This window comes from Dreissena polymorpha, chromosome 11 (genome assembly GCF_020536995.1).
Source record: "Dreissena polymorpha isolate Duluth1 chromosome 11, UMN_Dpol_1.0, whole genome shotgun sequence".
Lineage (NCBI taxonomy): Eukaryota > Metazoa > Mollusca > Bivalvia > Myida > Dreissenidae > Dreissena > Dreissena polymorpha.
The window spans coordinates 36,818,357-36,839,101 of record NC_068365.1 but is presented as its reverse complement, the minus strand read 5'-3'; the positions used below and the strand labels follow the sequence as shown (position 1 = coordinate 36,839,101).

The following is a 20,745-nucleotide window of genomic DNA, read 5'->3' as shown; positions in this document are numbered from 1 at the left end:
ACAACATGTGAACCCACTCACTGTAACTGGGCAGAACAGGATACAACATGTGAACCCACTCACTGTAACTGGGGCAGAACAGGATACAACATGTGAAGCCACTCACTGTAACTGGGGCAGAACAGGATACAACATGTGAACCCACTCACTGTAACTGGGGCAGAACATGATACAACATGTGAACCCACTCACTGTTACTGGGCAGAACAGGATACAACATGTGAACCCAATCACTGTTACTGGGCAGAACAGGATACAACATGTGAACCCACTCACTCATGACAAACAGGTCATTTAACAAATATGATTGGTCAATCAGAGAGATTAAAAATACAATCAAATTTTTAGATTTAAACCTTAAATGAACTGAAAAGACAAAGACAAAGTAAAAGTCACTAATCATACTGCTAAGCCCTAAACATGGTTTCAACAATTCCAATTTGTACATGCAGTGTGTTGTTATTATCTAAACATATCAATAGAAGTATATGCAAGACCTGCACAAATTTATAGAGCCAGAGCTTTGCATCAGCTACTTGAAGAAAAATGTGTTACCAGGGATACGATGTCCAGCAGATAGGCCACCAGTGTACACAGCTCGTCTATATCAGCTGACTCCTGGGGCTCAGACATGGACTGGGAACCGGATATCTTCCTGAGGGACCTCTGGCTCCCTGCACACCCATCCTGGCTCCCTATACATGCCTCCTGGTTCCCCACAAACCCCTCATGGCTCCCTGCACACGCCTCCTGGAACTTTCTCGAGGCATAGTCCCAGATGAAGTACGGCTCAAAAGTTCCAAACAGTAGGTTGGCTGTTTTCAAGAGTTCTTCATAATAGATGTCATCTTTCTTCAAGGCTTGTTTTACAAAAGCAGAGACTTTGCTTGATTTAGAAATGTCATATTCTCTACACAAGCATCTGAATATAGACAGCAGCACACTTTCTAGGATTACTGGACCGATCTCTGGTTTGTCCAGCAGGCTGATGAGGATTCTGAAGGGTTTTAGGACGGCTGAGCGAGCAGATACTGTGTCAGATCCCCCGGGCTTCTCCACCAGTAGCTGTCTCAATGCCTGCACCAGGAGGTCCCGGGAATACCGCTCAAAGTAGGTCATCTCGCCTGATGGAGACTCTGAGACGTCTCCCTTGGATCTTGCTTCCTGAACTTGCACCAGCGTAGTGTTGCTTCCCAGCAACCAGGCATAGAACCTCCTGAATAATGCACACAGAAAAAATTAGCTGCGTTATGGGAAAACTGGGCTGTCCTACATTTGCCTGTGCAGTCCACAACAGCTAAGCAGATACAACACTCTCCACTTTTATTAAATTTTTCTTTCAAATGAAGTATCTTCTAAATGAAAATCCAGTCTAGGCGTAAAGCATCGTCCCTTATTAGCTTATGTGGACTGCAAAGTCTAATCTTGAATATCACTTTACCCACATGCATTAGCCCAGTTTTGGTAGAACGGGGTACAATGAAAGATAGTTGTGAACATCCATTGAATATTGTATTTATAAATCAAAATTGAAGGATATAAGGAAGCTTATTTGAATGGTATGATAAAACTGTCACGCTCAATATATAACATCATGAAGCATGGATTGACAAATTAATAAATAATTTTACTTGATTTCATGTAACAGTTACTTAGGGATTGCCCATTTTTGGAGTATGGCATGTTAGCAAATTTTCAATAAAGACAAAAACATACAGGAATAATAGAAATGTTCTACAAAGCTCAGTATACAAATGATCAAACAAAAAAATGATGAACATTTGCAAAAAATTGTTTTTGTCTTGCACAATTTACTTCTTTGTCTAAGATCATAACCTTGTAATCTGTAAATATTCTTGCTTTACACACTCAATCAAGAAGGAAGATTTTTTGTAGTACAAGCATGCCATTTCAGTTTTACAAACATCATCAAGATAGGATGCAGCCTCCATGTACCTGTTCAGGGACATGTCCCTCCTGAGAAGTACAGTGATGGTTGCCAGGACAACACGCGCCATGTCCGCGTGGGTCAGTTGGCGGTTGTGCAGGGGGAAGGCCACCAACAGGAAGTCCAGCATACTTCTCTGTACCAGCACACTGCTGTCCTGTACTGCACTGCACAGCGCCTCAATCTTTAATTGGTAATTCATACTTGGTATTAACCACATCTAACTACATAATTCTTTGTGTATTCGTTTTGTTAATGACATAATAACCAATGGTAGCTTGTATACAATGTAATGCCCTTGCGTTAAAATATCTAAATACATGAAGTTGTCAAAAACACTCAGAGTTCCGGCTGGATAAAAAAACAAAGCACACACGAACGAAATCATGCCTACAATTTATATAGCCCTTTGCCTTTCCAAAATGGATAACAAACAGAAACAAGAGATGTGTTTGTCAGAGACACAATGCCCTTTACTGCGCCGCTTTAATTTTTTTATTTTCTATTATATCCCTTTACTTCCCTTGTGAAAATGATCTGTACCTGCAAAATGATATAAAATAGAAATCATCATCCTTTAAAGCTTGTTACTACCCTCGGATTTGTTTTTTTTACCTTTTACCTTTAAGGATGACCTTGACTTTTCAACACTCCAAATGTGCAGCTCCATGAGATACACTTGCATGCCAAATATTAAGTTGCTATCTTCAACATTGCAAAAGTTATAAGCAAGGTTAAAATTTTCAGACAGACGGACAGATTGATGGACGGACAGTTCAACTGCTTTATGCCACCCTACTGGGGGCATAAAAAACATTTGCGACACTTTACGAACATGCATTACGCCCAGGTTTCTCATAACAAGATACATATTTTAAGCAGTATTCAGATGCTTACCGTGAGGCTGATGTTGAGGCCGACCATGTGCAGCTGGTCCTCCATGGTCTGCTTCTTGTTGTAGTGGGCCATGAGGAAGGTGATGGCCGCCAGACGGACGGACGGACAGCTGTGTACGCACTCCCAGAGACAGGTGTAGAAGTATGGGGGGTCTGTGCACTCACAGAAGTCTAGCAACAGGGCATCAGTCCTGTAAACAGGAGATATCATTCAACAATGCTTATGGTATTTTTGATGATTTAGTTTATAAATAATTATTAGCTCGACTGTTTTCAGAGAAAACCCGAGGTATTGTCATAGCCAGCTCGTCGTGTCCGTCGTCTTGTCGTTTCGTCTGCGTCGTGCTTAAACCTTAACATTGTGCCAAGGTTTGGAACATTGGCTCTAAAATCCAAGTGCTTCCACCTACAACTTTGAAACTTCATATGTAGCTGCACCTTGATGAGCTCTACATGCCACGCCCATTTTTGGGTCACTAGGTCAAAGGTCAAGGTCACTGTGACCTCTTAAAAACAAATTGTGACAAACTTTCATTTATTATACAAAAGGGCCAAGATGGCCCTTGTTTGCTCACCTGAGAGGAGTCTGTTCATTCAATCTTTACCAAATGTCAAACTTGATCTAGATATTGTCCAGACAAACATCCTGGTCAAGTTTCATCATTATTTCATCTGCGAGTCATGATCAATGTACCTACAAAGTTTCATGATCCTAGGCGTAAGCATTCTTGAGTTATCATCCGGAAACCATTTTTCTAAGTTGAGTCACAGTGATCTTGACAGCCATTGTGTGAATACGTTTTTTGGCACTGTGACCTTGGCCTTTGACATAGTGACCCGATAATCAATAGGGGTCATCTGCGAGTCATGATCAATATACCTATGAAGTTTCATAAATCTAGGCATAAGCGTTCTTGAGTTATCATCCAGAAACCATTTTAATATTTCAGGTCACTGTGGCCTTGACCTTTGACCTAGTGACCTAAAAATCTATAGGGGTCATCTGCGAGTCATGATCATTCTACCTATGAAGTTTCATGATCCTAGGCATAAGCTTTCTTGAGTTATCATCAAGATACCATTTTACTATTTCAGGTCACCGTGGCCTTGACATTTGACCTAGTGACCTGAAAATCAATAGGGGTCATCTTCGAGTCATGATCAATATACCTATGAAGTTTGATGATCCTAGGCATAAGCGTTCTTGAGTTATCATCTGGAAACCATTTTACTATTTCGAGTCTCCGTGACCTTGACCTTTGACCTAGTGACCTGAAAATCAATAGGGATCATCTACGAGTCATGATCAATGTACCTAGGAAGTTTCATGATCCTAGGCCAAAGCGTTCTTGAGTTATCATCTGGAAACCATTTTACTATTTCAGGTCATCATGACCTTGACCTTTGACCTAGTGACCTGAAAATCAATAGGGGTCATCTACGAGTTATAATCAATGTACCTTTGAAGTTTCATGATCCTAAGCCTAAGCGTTCTTGAGTTATCATCCGGAAACCATTTTACTATTTTGGGTCATCGTGACCAAGACCTTTGACCTAGTGACCTGAAAATCAATAGGGGTTATCTGCGAGTCATGACCAATGTTTCTGTTAAGTTTTATGATCCTAGGCATAAGCGTTCTTGAGTTATCATCCGGAAACCATTTTACTGCTTTGGGTCACCATGACCTTGACCTTTGACCAAGTGACCTGAAAATCAATAGGGGTCATTTGCGAGTCATGGTCAATGTATCTATGAAGTTTCATGATCCTAGGTATAAGTGTTCTTGAGTTATCATCCGGAAATCATTTTACTATTTCGGGTCATCGTGACCTTGACCTTTGACTTAGTGACCTGAAAATCAATAGGGGTCATCTGCGAGTCATGATCAATGTACCTATGAAGTTTCATGATCCTTGGCATAAGCGCTCTTGAGTTATCATCCGGATACAATCTGGTGGGCGGACGGACCGACATGAGCAAAACAATATACCCCCTCTTCTTCGAAAGGGGGGGGGAGGCATAATGAGAAAACAGCCCCCCCCCCCAGCAGCCACGTTATTCAATTAACCGGAACCATTTTTTAACTCAACTCTCGTATCAAGGAAACAAATGTTCTGAGCAAATTTCATGAAAATTGGGCCAAAAATGTGACTTCTACTGTGTTCACATGTTTTCACTATATACATATTGAGAAAAATTCCCCGCCCACTGGCGGCCATGTTTTTTCACCCATCCCAACCATTTTCACACTCATCTGAGATATCATTAAAACCAATGTTTTGACCAATTTTTATGATGATTCGGCAAAAATTGTGACTTCTAGAGTGTTTACAAGGTTTCTCTGTAGCCAAATAGGGGAAAACTGCCACTATATACATATAGAGAAAAATGTCCCGCCCACTGGCGGCCAAGTTTTTTCACCGATCTCGACCATTTTCGAACTCGTCCGAGACATCAATTGAACCAATGTTTTGACCAACTTTCATGATGATTGGGCAAAAATTGTGACTTCTAGAGTGTTTACAAGGTTTCTCTATAGCCTAATAAGGAAAACTGTCCCGCCCACTGGCGGCCATGTTTTTCAACGGATCGGAACCACTTCTGAACTAAACCAAGATATCATTAAGACAAACATTTTGACAAAGTAACATGAAGATTGAGCATGAAATGTGACTTCTACAGTGTTTACAAGGTTTTTCTTTTTTTTTGACCTAGTGACCTAGTTTTTGACCCGGCACAACCCAGTTTTGAACTAGGCCGAGATTTCATTGGGACAAAGCTTCTGACCAAGTTTTTTTCTGACCAAGTTTCATGAAGATGGGACAAGAAATGTGGCCTCTAGAGTGTTTACGAGCAAATGTTAACGAACGGAAAGACATACGACGGACAAAGACCAGTCACAAAAGCTCACCTGAGCTATCAGGTGAGCTAAAAATGCACCCGCAGCCGAGCATTGGCACCCGTTATGCAGTGCCCTTGTTTGTGTTCAACATACTATGGAATTGTTACAATTTTTTAAATCTAGATCTTTCCCTTATAAATGTTCTAAGAACATTTAAAATAAAACTTCATCCTTCACACATGTTAGTATTTACCATAAGCCTTATACTATAACCAGGTGAATGCATGACAATGTTCATAATAAGATTTCTTTTTTTCAAATCCACCATAATGATATCAATAACATAATTATAATGTGTCAAACAAAGTTCAATGAAATGGAATAGTTTGACCTTGACTTACTGGTCATAGAACTCTGAGCCTTCCTCGAGACCTGGTAACAGGCCCAGTAGCAGTCCATTGAGGCCGGGTTTGATCCTGCGCCGCAGCGTCACAAAGTGGTGCTCATATATCAGGAGCAGCACCGGCTTCACATTCATGGCAGAGTAACTGAGCAGCGGGAACAGTCCTGCGCTGTAGATGAACAGGTCCTGGGCAAGCCGGTCGGTGCCTATGCATTTGAAGATGATGTCATACGTCTCCAGGGCCTTCATGTGTACACCGCTGGGAAGGGCGGGATGCAGACACTGGGCCAGTCTCTTGCCTATAGTCACCCGCTTGGGAATCACAGGGTACCGCACATGGGCTAGCAACACCTGCAGTAAACAATTGAATCACTTGGTACCACACATGACTAGCAAAACCTGCAACAACCGATGGAATCACTGAGTACCACACATGGGCTAGCAAAACGTGCAATAACCAATGGAAATATTAAGCTACAGTTCAATTTGTCTGTACATCAGTCATGAAGAAATACATTTCTGAGTTTAACATGCTTATCAATCGGTATAAATGATGTTACAGCAGGTGATAAATAATTTCTCGAAGTTGTCAAACATTTTGTCCATGGACAACCATTTTAAGAAACAATACTCATTGTAAAATAATAAATGACCAGACCTATTTCAATTTCACAAAAGCCTGCGTAGATATAATTTTTTAATTTATCCGTTTTACCCTATTTTAATGCTACTTCTTAATCTGGATTGCCAAACTGCTGATCAAAGTTACACAAATATATGATAAATATTAGAAAATAGTCATACCTAAACTATGTGTATCAAATAGCAATACTGATATTCCATGTAAATGTTAATGTTCAGTATATTAGCAAACAAAAGGGCCCACCTTATTAAGTTTTCCAAGTGCTGATATCAGATCTGCCCATTTCACTCGTCGAGTCAAAACTCTTGAGTGCTTTCTCGACCTGGGTGATGTAGGAACGGTACTTGCTGTCATTGAGTAATTCACACTCCTCGGCAAGGATCGACAGGGCACTCATGACTGGTCAGGAACTTGAGGAAGTGGTACTATCTAAAGTGTAGAAAGTATGCCTGTCAATGGTCAGGAAGTGGTTCTATCTAAAGTGTAGAAAGTATGCATGTCAATGGTCAGGAAGTGGTTCTATCTAAAGTGTAGAAAGTATGCCTGTCAATGGTCAGAAAGTGGTTCTATCTAAAGTGTAGAAAGTATGCCTGTCAATAGTCAGGAAGTGGTTCTATCTAAAGTGTAAAAAGTATGCCTGTCAAGCAATCCAAATTCCTCGCATAGTCTTTCCAGGTACTCAAAATAAAACCAGTGTAATCATACAGAAAATTATTAGTAAACGCATAGAAAAGTGTAAATACACTGCACTCTGAAAATTTAGCAAAAGTGGAACTGAAATTGATGCGCACTGACTGGTTAGAAATGCACAGGTGACATTAACGTACAACATTGTACAGGCAAGTGTTTAGTCAAGAAATCGATAAGAAATACAAAATAAACATTATAACACCTAAATAATATTTAAGATAAGATATCATATTTAGTACAAATATTGTGTATTGATACACTTAATTACATCTTTATAAAATTTGAGTTAGTATATATGGCATCAGAGTAAAGGTGTTTGGAAGACAAACCCATCGACAATTTCACAAAACAAAGCTATGAATAAGCAGTATAATTGTTTTGAAGAAGGACTTCAATGAATTAAATTACAAAAATAACTTGAAATGACGCGGCAGATGCCAACGCGTATCCCCACGCTGCATGTTTGACCCAGGGGGCGTCCCAGGGTTGGTAATGGGGCCATGCATAGTTGAGATTGACCATATTGTCATAAGTGATGTTCAGTATCAATTTGACGTAAATCTGTGTAGAAATGAAAAAGTTAATGTAAAATAACATAAATAATGAGTGAAAATCTCTGACATGGCCCAACCCCAACCCCCATAACTTTTGACCTAGGGGTCAGATCAAAATTCCAAATAGTGCAGGGTCGCACATATGTTTATAGCTACCATGTGTGTACATGTAAGTTTCAAGGTTGTAGTGCTTATAGTATAGTAGGAGATAGTGGCCAGGATGGACCAACGGACGGACAGCGGAGATAACCACAATATCTCCACGCTTTTCAAAAAGCGTGGGGATAATAATAAATTACATAATTATAATTATCAATTATATGTACTTGCTAGTGTGTTTAATTCTTCATGAGGTATTGAAAGTGTACAATGTGTATTCAATGAACCATACAACAGAGCCCTATAAAAAGCAAGAATGATTCAAAATGCAAATTACACAACAGTATTTAAATGTAATGATCAGTTTCTTTTACATTTGATGAATTTTTGTAACATTAAATGAAACTATTGATGAATATCAGGATACGTACAACTGAAAAACAAAACTGTGTCTGATGCCAATTATAGTGTATACATGTATATTGGAATCTCTTCATAAGTAAGTATGAGTGATACATAAATAGCATTTATATACATGTATCAGAAATCAACATTGTTTTTATGTTTCGTTAAAACTTGGCAGTGATCTTTTTTGTTTTAATTTGTTACAGCCTGTGCCATTTGAATTGGGAAAATAAGCGCGATAAACCGTGAAATTGGGAAAAATAGTGCGATAAACCATGAAATTGGGAAAAATTAAGCAATTATAAATATTATTATAAGTTACAGAATTAATATTATTTTTATGTGCATGTTCAGAGTGTTTTCTAGCCATTTTGGGAAAAGGAGTCTGGTCAAATTGGGAATTTTTTTATCGATAAAAGTGGATAATTTGGGAATTATTTATGACAAAAAGGACTAAATTAAAGATTTATATTTTGTATGATGTTTAAAAAATAAAGTTGAGATCTAGAGTTAAGAAATAATAATTAAGTCATAAGAGACTTCTTCCTTAAAAAAAACAACAAAAAAAACAAGAGCTGTCACCATAGGATGACTTATGCCCCCTATAAACACTTGATAGAAGTTATGAGCTTTTTTAGAAACCTAAACACAGATTTCGAAACCTAAACACGGACCCTAAGTTCAAGGTCAAGGTCACATGGGTCAAAATTTGTGTGCATATGGAAAGGCCTTGTCCGTATACACATGCATACCAAATATGAAGGTTATATCTCAAGGGACATAGAAGTTATGAGCATTTTTCGAAACCTAAACGCAGATTTCAAAACCTAAACGTGGACCCTCAGTTCAAGGTCAAGGTCACAGGGGTAACAAGTTTTGTGCGTATGGAAAGGCCTTGTCTATATACACATGCATATCAAATATGAAGGTTATATCTCAAGGGACATAGAAGTTATGAGCATTTTTCGAAACCTAAACGCAGATTTCAAAACCTAAACGCGGACCCGAAGTTCAAAGTCAAGGTCACAGGGGTAAAAAATTGTGTGCGTATGGAAAGGCCTTGTCCATATACATATGCATACCAAATATGAAGGTTATATCTCAAGGGACATAGAAGTTATGAGCATTTTTCGAAACCTAAACGCAGATTTCGAAACCTAAACGCGGACCCTAAGTTCATGGTCAAGGTAACAGGGGTAAAAAAAATGTGTGCGTATGGAAAGGCCTTGTCCATATACACATGCATACCAAATATGAAGGTTATATCTCAAGGGACATAGAAGTTATGAGCATTTTTCGAAACCTAAACGCAGATTTCGAAACCTAAATGCGGACCCTTAGATCAAGGTCAAGGACACAGGGGTAAAAAAGTTAGTGCGTATGGAAAGGTCTTGTCCATATACACATGCATACCAAATATGAGGTTATATCTATAGGGACATAGAAGTTATGAGCATTTTTCGAAACCTTAACGCAAAGTGTGACGGAAAGACAGACGGTCAGTCCAATCACTATATGTTCTTCGAAAAGGGGGCATAACATTTTTTTTTGGAAATTGGGCTTTTTTGGGATATTTTGGTCAGATTTTTGGGGAAAAAAACGTGGAATTTTGTGATTGGGAAGAAGCCGAAAATCAGTGGTAATTTTGGGCAAAAAAATCACTGCTTGGGTCAAACTTAAGTGCTTTTTTTAGGATGTCATTTGTACATTGCCGTAATATAGACTCTTTACACGTAATAACAGAGTTTTAATTGACCAGTACCCGCTCAATATGTTACTGTTTGGAAGTAAATTGCATAATTGTTGAATACTTTAATTTTATGAACTAAACGGGTAAGCATCTTTACAGTGTATAGTTACTGATCATCTAATTTAGACAAATGACTTTTATTTTTTACAATATGTTACATACCTTATTTGAGCAACAGTTAATTATTTTGGTGTAAATTACTCAACTAAATGCTTTCTAAATACTACTACCCAATGAGAAAAAAAGTTGGTATCATAAATTGTGTTTATTACCATACTTTGCCATCTGTGTTTTATGACACTATGTTGTTAGTTAGTTTTGACAATATGATCAAAACAGGGACCTATATTTTTTGCAAATTGTTCCCTTATCAAAACAAATCACTTTGTGCTGATTAAAGAGGCAATTAAACACCGGAATAAAAATGCTCAAACAAATTTAAGATTAATGCAAACAATCAAATCAAAACAATTAAATTACTCACGAAAATGTATTCAATGTGTTACAGTGTTAGTTTTCCCAGACAATTACCAAAGCAGTCAGTTAAATTATATGCTGTGTGTATGGAATCAATGTATTTTTTATCCTTATTTGTTTAGGTACATTAACTTTAATTTATTCTGGTAGTTGTATGAATTTTGATGGTTTTTCTTGTTATAGAAAACTGGTCGCTAAGATGTGTGGTCTTAAAGAGCTCCAGATAATTTTTTCAGCCGAGGGGTATTTCACTCATGAAATTTTTAATTGATGAGTAAAAATCAAAATCCGATAATTTTATGGAGTATTTATGTACAAAGCCGTTGTCTGTGACCTTATTTCCGTCATGTTTCTTTCTCTGCACCGATTTTATGATAACATATGTTAATATACTGTCAATAATAGGGCGTATTATTTTTTCTGGTGTTACAACTGACGTTGTCGGCTTTAAAAATCGACCATTTTTAACTGGCTGGCCATTACTTTTTGTTTTATTTACATGACAACAAAACACATGCAGACTCAGCGGAATACATCACAAAAAGAAAAGCGCTTTCGGGACAGAGACTGCCGGTCAGGACGGAACAGATCGTGACGGTCATATGAAAAACAAGCAAGCACCAAGTTTACGCATTACATTATGATTCAAGTGGATTCATTGATGGCAAACCGGATTTCAATATATCAAACAGGTTAAACATGTGCTTAGTCACGTAATCTGAATGGTAAGCAGGTGGTATCCGTAAAACTTGTTTATTATATGTATATTTCGGCTGCCATTTAAAAAGTGCTTGAAGGAAAAATGTTTTTCCATAGTGCAACACAAGAGATGAACTGATAGCAAACATAATACATGTATGCTTGAAGTTGGGCGATTCGGGTTTTATTGAATGTGATGTTTTCACCAGCAGCGTATATCGATTCTCAACAATGCAGCGGGGAGCCCGTTGTGTCAACATCGACCTTTATCGTGGGCCAAAATGAAATGATACCGTTCTGACTGAGGAGTAAATCAGGTCGGGAATCACATTCTATACTTAGATGGTGATGTCACTACGTTTTTACCAGTGTGGACACAATGACGGGAACCAGTCATGTTTACATGAATTTATATGCATGTATAAACGGCTAATAGGCATTGAAATTGAACACAATGCGTAATCCGAACTTAACCAGGAGTTTTTTTACTCACCACAATTTTAAGTCATAAGTATTTTCTATTTGTTCATGCGTATTTTACGCCATCTTATCTGGCCCTCATGAGATGTACAGATTTTTTTTGGAAACTACATAATAATGAGAACAAACAGCATGTTCAGTTGGTATTTAATTATAAGTAAAACTATTAACAACAACAGTATATTAGTTTAAAAATGAATTTTTCTTTTACACTAATGTTTAATGCAGACATCAATGTGTAAAATAATATTTAATGTATGATATTGAATTATTGTGAACGCTAATATGAATACCCAACTTTTTGCCAACCAGTGGCCGCAGTCTAAACTTTGCAGGTGCACATGACATCACTTGTCAACTCAACTGGTCTATAAAAAAACTTCCTTATCAAACAAAATACTTATGTCAATTCCAACAAAGTAGCAAAACAAACAATATGCACTAAAACTAATTGATATGACAATAACACATGATTGTTATGAATGACGAGTGAAGTTAAAACAATAAAAATCGCTGTTTTAAGTGTTTCACAAACTTACTGAAAAAGTTCAAGTAAAACAACTAAAACAAAAATCAAGTAAATCAGCTGACTGAAACAGTGAAGTGATATTCATATTTGCAATTGATCTAAAGTGCAAGAACAAACAAATCAAAAAGGTCACCTGACGGAGCAACTATATGCGCATTTCACTTGATGTTATAGACTATTTAATTAAACAATAAAACATATTTTTTAGAAAACATTTTGCCATGTGTATTTTTAAGTTTGACACATAACAAGTAGAAAACTACATCGACACCGGTATATACGAATTATTTTATCGTGGTAAGCAAAATAAAAATATTGAGTGGCGCATACAAGCTTATTATAAAATCAACTGCTCCATTTTAAGTTTTTATTCATTTATTTATCGATATGTACTGGTAATTTACATAGAAATCAGTATGTGTTTTTTGGTTCCAATTTTCAGCGACTGATGCAATTCGGTAAAATATTAGACATGTCCCAGGTGTAAACTCACATGGTTTACGGATAACGTCAAGTTAGTCGAAATGGACTTCTCATCAGGATCATCAGGTGGTTTTAAGAATAAAGACGTTGAAAGTCAACTCAGAGCTGTGCAGAATGAAATCAACATGAAGTTAGCAATGGAAAAGCTCCAGGTAATATGGAAACATCAGGGTTTTTGAAAAATAATTGTTCCCTATGTCTATGAAGTATGATATACAATCAATACATCTACTATGACCTTCAAAAACTCTGAATTATCAAGAAGGCAATAATCTAACCTATAATTCTTATTATTTCTACCAAGTTTAGAATTATATTATTAGACTGGTTTACCATTTACAGTCGATTGGTGTATAGCGGATTTTAGTGAGTAACGGAAAGGTTAAACGTTTTTTGCAAAATACTTTTATTTATGTCAAGATTTATAGTTTTCTATGAATTGAATACAAAAAGCCTATCATTGTTAAGTCGATTCATGTTTTTGTTCACATGTGTTTACAACTGTTTCTTTTTTGGAAAGCAAAACAAGGTCATGTTATGTACGCACCGTTTGTGTGACGACAGGAAAAGTGCAGACGAATGTAGTCCAAATTTTTGACGCTCTCAAATATTAAGCTACTTTTTATATGGGTAATATTTGGAGCGTACAAAGGGGGAAAGACCAAATTAATGGTGGGAATTTTTTCTTCTTTGTCTATATTGTTGCGCAAGGATTTTGTGCGCAACATTCAAGCCCTGATATAAGACACTTAATATCAACGGATTGCAATAATATTTACAAATGTACATACCTGTGTTGATAATTCATTTCTCGATAATGTTCCGTAGAAAGAATGTAATGACACTTTGAAATTTGCACGCCTGATCAATTTAAATCCAACCACTATTCAATTTTTAATATCTCTCGATTCGCTCGCTGTGTAGATATAAATCGATAACACGACCTCGATGTAAAGCATCTGGTTTAAAGTGGGAGAATAAACAGCGTAAAATACAGTTTGCGTTCGTCTGTTGTGGTGCAGAGCGTTACATAGTAAACCAATGTTATACTTTTCTGGATTAATTTAGCATTGTTTGTTTTTCTAAATTGACAATTTAAAAGTTCTGAAATAAATTACATCTTTTATTTTTATACTTTACACAAAAAATTTTGATACAAATCGTACAGTACACCGTCCTCCTATGTAACATAGGATGTAAGTAAATAAAACAACACAGACAGAGGTGCAAAAAATACATGCATAAAAACTTGCTGAAACTTAGAACAGTAAATAGAAACTGCACTATATCTGTTTTGAACATATGCTTATTAAATCGACAAAGATTAGCATACTAGATCTATTTAGGTTCAAGTCGGTGTTAAAAGCTCATGTTAAATAAAATTACGCGTACACGTTACACCGTAATGCCTTCTTCTGATTGGTTCATATTCAAATCAGTTTCATGACATGGCTACAGGTCAGTGATTGGTTGGCGATTTAAGCGGAAGTTTAACTGAAGAATTTATGCCTTTCCAACTTCAATTCGACGATATTTGAGGTAAAAATGGACTTCTGAACTAAAACTGAATGAGTTGGTAATGTTATTTTGCAATTTTACGCAAATCGATGAAAATTTAAACTTTCTGGTTTCCAACACATTTTTTACTTTTCCCCGATAAGACGTTCCAAAGAATTTAGCCTATATAAAAAGTATTTCTAAATTCTTTGCGCGTCTTATAAATAAGACTACAGACTAATGGTTTCTTGAATTTTGCAGATTTTGTTTGGTAAACATAATGTTCATTGATGTAATATTTTAGTATTATGTGTCCTTTACAAAAGTAAGAATACTCAGAAACCAAATTGATGCGTACCATATAAAATAAGCATGAAAGCTGCAATTAGGGATTTAGTGAATAACGGACATGTGGTGACCCATATTCAGGAATGTGGGGATTGTCTCACAATGAATATAAACTCAATTGAAGTTGTCCAATACACATGTGGTTAGCGTGTGGCTATGATATTAATTAGTGAAAACATCAGTTTTAATGAAAAATAATCAAATTATAACGAAAAATCGATTTCTCTGAAAACATTTTTCACTATCAAATCTATATATATATATATATAACACAGTATTCAACTCGAAATGACCCGAATATAGGGTGCATCGCTTTGAACAGCCATTACTTCATCAGTTGTACAGCGATTTCCATGAACTTGGTCTTATTAAACGCAGAAATGAATTTCCTTTCTGGATATGAACATATATTGCAATTATTTTTTACAAATGCTGTGTCAAATTTTAAGAAATAACACGATGCACATGTAATCCGATAAACACCTAAGCGATCCGGTAATGGCTGAATCAGTGTACCATGAAATTCGCGCTCTAAACAAATTTTTTTTTTTCTGAAATTTCAAACCGCTGGCATGTTTCAATAGGAAAAACATGTGTCTTTCTAGGTTTAACGGTTTAATTAATGAATGCATGGTGTTTACGTTGAAATGAGACTCGAAGTCCTTAGCTATCCGTTATACACCAATTGACTGTATGTCTTTTGGACTTTGCTTTTGGTTAAGCTTCACACGCATCTGGCATTTTTTAATGGGTTTTATTCTTGTCCCAACAAGCAAAGTCGTTGAATTGATATCCCCTGCCAATATGCTTCTGGACACAAAAGTGTTATATTTGACACTCAAAAAAGCATTTTTTCAAGATACAAAGGGCCAAAACTCTGTTATTAACAGATGGTGTACTATTCCATTTGGCCTGCATCATCCTTTTATCCATATATATACTCATACCAAGTTTCAATGAAATCCACCAAAGCACTTCCAAGATATGGCTCCGGATGGACGGACGGACGGACGGACAATGCCAAAACAATATCCCTCCGCCTATGGCGGGGGATAATAGTCTATCTCTTAGATATTGACTCTACAATAGCATGATTTTTCATGGAAACTCTGCTTCCTGGATTCCAGTGGGCACTTAAGTTGGTTAAATGAGCAACATTGGCATAAATACACATAAACAGTGGCATATATACACACAAACAGCTCATATATTTATCCATAAATCTAAACTTAAAACAACTTACATGTACTTGATGTGGTGTGCTAGTATAATAATGATATTAATCCAAGTTATGGTTCACGATAATGTGTTCGTTTTTGCAATGGAAAACACAGAGTATTCCGAATTTGAAAATGTGCTTATCTATACATCAGCTATCTCCGGAATCCTTGGCAAAATAGATCTAGTGTCTAAATCTTTCAGTGCGGGAACCAAATTTTGAAGGCTTTTGCAAACAGTTTGGATCCAGATGAGATGCAACAGAACGTGGCGTCTCATCTGGATCCAAACTGTTTGCTATTCTGATAGTATTCTTTGAAAAAAAATATAAGAAAATGCTAATTTTAGAAATTCAGCAGACGACATTTTAGCAGACGACAAATTTCCCAGCATGCAAAGGGCTAATCAAGCTACACAGGCTATCTTTGGAACCTCTGTAAGCTGATTGAATCATCAATTCAAAACATTGGTTTTCATTTTGGTTATGTTTTTTTATCAACTTTTTATTTTGAGCATTTATCCACAAAAAACACGCACATTGATGTCGATGTGAATAGTTATTGTGTTTGTTACAATATATTAGGTTGATTGAATTCGGTTTAATATACAAACTTGAGACTTAATTTTTTGACATGGAATTCGGTTTTATTATGAAGAATTCTGAGCTGTGCGTATATACTCATAAAAGCTAAGAGCATTCAAGAAGAACTTAATGCCTACTCATGAAATTTTCAGTTTTCTGCGTAATTGATATCTTGTTGATTCTCTGTAGAATTGTTTGACATTATTAGCTGGGCGTTTTCGGAGAAAATCTGAGGTTTTGTCATAGCCAGCTCATCGTGTCGTCCGCCGGCGTCGTGCTTAAACTTGCACATTTTGCTCTAAAATCAAACTGCTTCCACCTACAACTTTGAAACTTCATATGTAGTTGCACCTTGATGAGTTCCACACGCCACACCCATTTTTGGGTCACTAAGTCAAAGGTCGAGGTCACTGTGACCTCTAAAAAAAATAATCTGACAAGCTTTCATTTATTAGCTCATCTATTTTTTGAAAAAAAATTATGAGCTATTGTCATCACCTTGGCGTCGGCGTCTGCGTCGGCGTCCGGTTAAGTTTTGCGTTTAGGTCCACTTTTCTCAGAAAGTATCAATGCTATTGCATTCAAACTTGGTACACTTACTATCATGAGAGGACTGGGCAGGCAAAGTTAGAAAACTCTGGCTTGCATATTCACAGAATTATGTGCCCTTTTTATACTTAGAAAATTGAAAATTTTGGTTAAGTTTTGCGTTTAGGTCCACTTTTCTCAGAAAGTATCAATGCTATTGCATTCAAACTTGGTACACTTACTTACTATCCATAGGGGGACTGGGCAGGCAAAGTTAGATAACTCTGGCGTGCATTTTGACAGAATTATGTGCCCTTTTTATACTTAGAAAATTGATAATTTTGGTTAAGTTTTGTGTTTAGGTCCATTTTATTCCATAAGAATCAAAGCTATTGCTTTCATACTTGCAACACTTACTAACTATCATAAGGGGACTGTGCAGGCAAAGTAATGTAACTCTGACTGGCATTTTGACAGAATTATGTGCCCTTTTTATACTTAAAAAATTGAAAATTTGGTTAAGTTTTGTGTTTAGGTCCACTTTATTCCTACAGTATCAAAGCTATTACTTTCATACTTGCAACACTTATTAACTATCATAAGGTGACTGTGCAGGCAAAGTTATGTAACTCTGACTGGCATTTGGACGGAATCATGTGCCCTTTTTTTCCTAAGAAATTGAAAATTTGGTTTAGTTTTGTGTTTTGGTCCACTTTACTCCTAAAGTATCATAGATATTGCTTTCATACTTGGAACACTCGCAAACTATCATAAGGGTACAGTAAAAGGACAAGTTGCATAACTCTGGTTGTCATTTTTACGGAATTATGGCCTATTTTTTACTTAGTAAATTTGGATATCTGGTTAAATTTTGTGTTTCGATCCACTAATTTACTTCTTAAGTATCAAGGCTATTGCTTTCAAACTTCAAATACTTTCATGCTATCATGAGGTTACTGTACCTGGCAAGTTGAATGTTACCTTGACCTTTGAATGACCTTGACTCTCAAGGTCAAATTATTAAATTTTGCTAAAAATGCCATAACTTCTTTATTTATGATTAGATTTGATTGATACTTTGACAAAACTACTCTTACCTGACATACCACAATAGACTCCACCCAAACCATCGCCCGTGCCCTCCCCCCTCCCCCCCCCCCGAATTCCCCCCCCTATTTTTTTTTTTTTTTTAAGATCATCTCACGAATGACCACCACACCCTCACACTATATCCCCCACCCCACCCCCACCACCCCATTTTTTTTTTTGAAACGGTTAAAAACACAAATATTTATTTTTATTACTTTATGTTAGAAATACCTTCCAACCATCGCAACCAAGAATCGCCCCCCACCCCACCCTCCCCCCACCCGAATCCCCCCCCCTAATTTTTTTTTTTTTTTTAAGATCATCTCACATATGACCACAACACCCTCACACTATACCCACCCCACCCCACCCGACCCCCCACCCATTTTTTTTTTGAAACAGTTAAAAAACACAAATATTTATTTTTATTATTTTATGTTTGAAATACCGTCCAACCATCGTACCCAAGACCCCCCCTCCCCCCAATATTTTTTTTTTGGCATTTTTTTTCGCATTTTTGGAAAATAATGTTAAAAATGTCCACACCCCCACACTATACACCCCTCTTCACTCCACCCCTCCCTCCTTTGTGATTGAAAATGAGAGTCTCTTCACCTTTAAAAAGAAAATAGATGAGCGGTGTGCACCTGCAAGGCGGTGCTCTTGTTAAAAACTGCACCCGCAGCCTAGTGTTGGCACACGTTATGCGGTGCTCTTGTTTTTATGTATGTTGCAATATTGTTTGAAGAGTTTTATGTCCTTGAACTGAGGCACAGTTAGAATAATTATGTACTTGAATGTGTGGCAATGAAATGTAATCATTCAGTTTTCTGCCTGTCAAAATGAAACTTCATAATTGTTTTTTATGTACATGTAGAAGTGTAAGCTACTATTTTGTATATATATGTCACAATATTCTTTGCATGATTGTGTGCCCTTGAACTTGGGAAAATTGTGGATACTGACATCATGTTTATGTTTTATATTTGGTCGTAAAATTGTCTCTCAGTTATCCGTGTATCATCATGAATCTGTAATTTATGCTACACTGAAGTAAAAGATGTTATTTACATTATTTCGTTATATTCTTTTCAGAGTTATGTTCCCTTGAACTTGAGCAAATGGATACATATATACTTGTACATGTGCACTTTGTGAATATGCAAGATTTTTTTTGTATGTCACACTATTAGTTTTTGAGTTATTTGGACTTATTGATTGAATGAATCAATTTGAAGCCTTTTTTCATTGTATGTGATCATATTGAATTAGCAAACACATTTATTTTAAGGACAAACAACTAATACTCCAGTTTACACCTGCTTGATTTTAACCATTGCAGGGTTATTTGTCTTCCTCAATTATTGTTCTGAGTTTTTTACGTTCTCTTTTCCTTGTAGCTGGCAACAGACAAATGCTTCAGAAAATGTGTGAACAAGCCAGGGTCATCCTTAGAAAGCTACCAACAGGTATTGTATCAGTTCCATTTATAATCAAAACTGTTCAGATATCATCATGATGTGACACACAAAAAAGGACCATTGCTGTGTTGAAAGTTATCCTTCTTTTGTTCATCTATGTTGTTCAGTGAGCTATAATTATGTTCTCAACCTTATGTTGGCAACAGCAAAATGCTCAGACGTCAGGTTAAAGGGGCCGTCCAACAGATAAAGCGTCGTATCGACGCGATTCGATATTTTGGGAAACTACGAGAATTACTTATATAGCTAAAGAATACATCTGCACTAAATAGGAACATGGATGGTCAAGTGGTCTAGGCGGGAGGCTTTTTACTCCAGGAATCCAGGGGTCAGTGGTTTGAGCCCTGTTGAGGGTTACCTTTTTTCCTCTTTTTAGCTCACCTGTCACGAAGTGACATGGTGAGCTTATGTGACCGTGTGATGTCCGGCGTCCGTTGTGTGTGTGTGTGTGCATGCGTCCGTCAACAATTTGTTTGTGTAGACAATAGAGGTCACAATTTTCATCCACTCTTTATGAAATTTAGTCAGAATGTTAATCTTGATGAAATCTGGGTTGGGATTGTATTTGGGTCATCTGGGGTCAAAAATAGGTCACTTGGTCAAAAACTAGGTCCCTAGGTCAAGTAATAGAAAAACCTTGTGTAGACAATAGAGGTCACAGTTTTTATACAATCTTTATGAAATTTGGTCAGAATGTTTATCTTGATGAAATCTGGGTTGGGATTGTATTTGGGTCATCCGGGGTCAAAAACTAGGTCACTAGGTCAAATAATAGAAAAACCTTGTGTAGACAATAGAGGTCACAGTTTTCATCCAATCTTTATGAAATTTGGTCAGAATGTTTGTCCTGATGAAATCTGGGTTGGGATTGTATTTGGGTCATCTGAGGTCAAAAACTAGGTCACTAGGTCAAATAATAGAAAAACCTTGTGTAGACAATAGAGGTCACAGTTTTCACCCAATATTTATGAAATATGATCAGAATGTTATATTAATGAAATCTGGGTTGGGATTGTATTTTGGTCATCTGCGGTCAAAAACTAGGTCACTAGGTCAAATAAAAGAACAACCTTGTGTAGACAATAGAGGTCACAATTTTCAT

The 20,745-nt window shown here is 36.8% G+C and overlaps 1 protein-coding gene across 1 annotated transcript in view; it reads right to left on the bottom strand.

The window, feature by feature from the left end:
* Positions 1–7,130, bottom strand: part of LOC127849765 (protein dopey-1-like) — a 49,981-nt gene extending 42,851 nt beyond the window's left edge. Inside the window, 6 exon segments of the mRNA XM_052382515.1 lie at positions 556–1,216; positions 1,957–2,132; positions 2,846–3,035; positions 6,089–6,441; positions 6,977–7,015; positions 7,017–7,130. Of these exon segments, the coding sequence (XP_052238475.1) occupies positions 556–1,216; positions 1,957–2,132; positions 2,846–3,035; positions 6,089–6,441; positions 6,977–7,015; positions 7,017–7,130 (1,533 nt within the window).
* Positions 7,131–20,745: the final 13,615 nt, after the last annotated feature.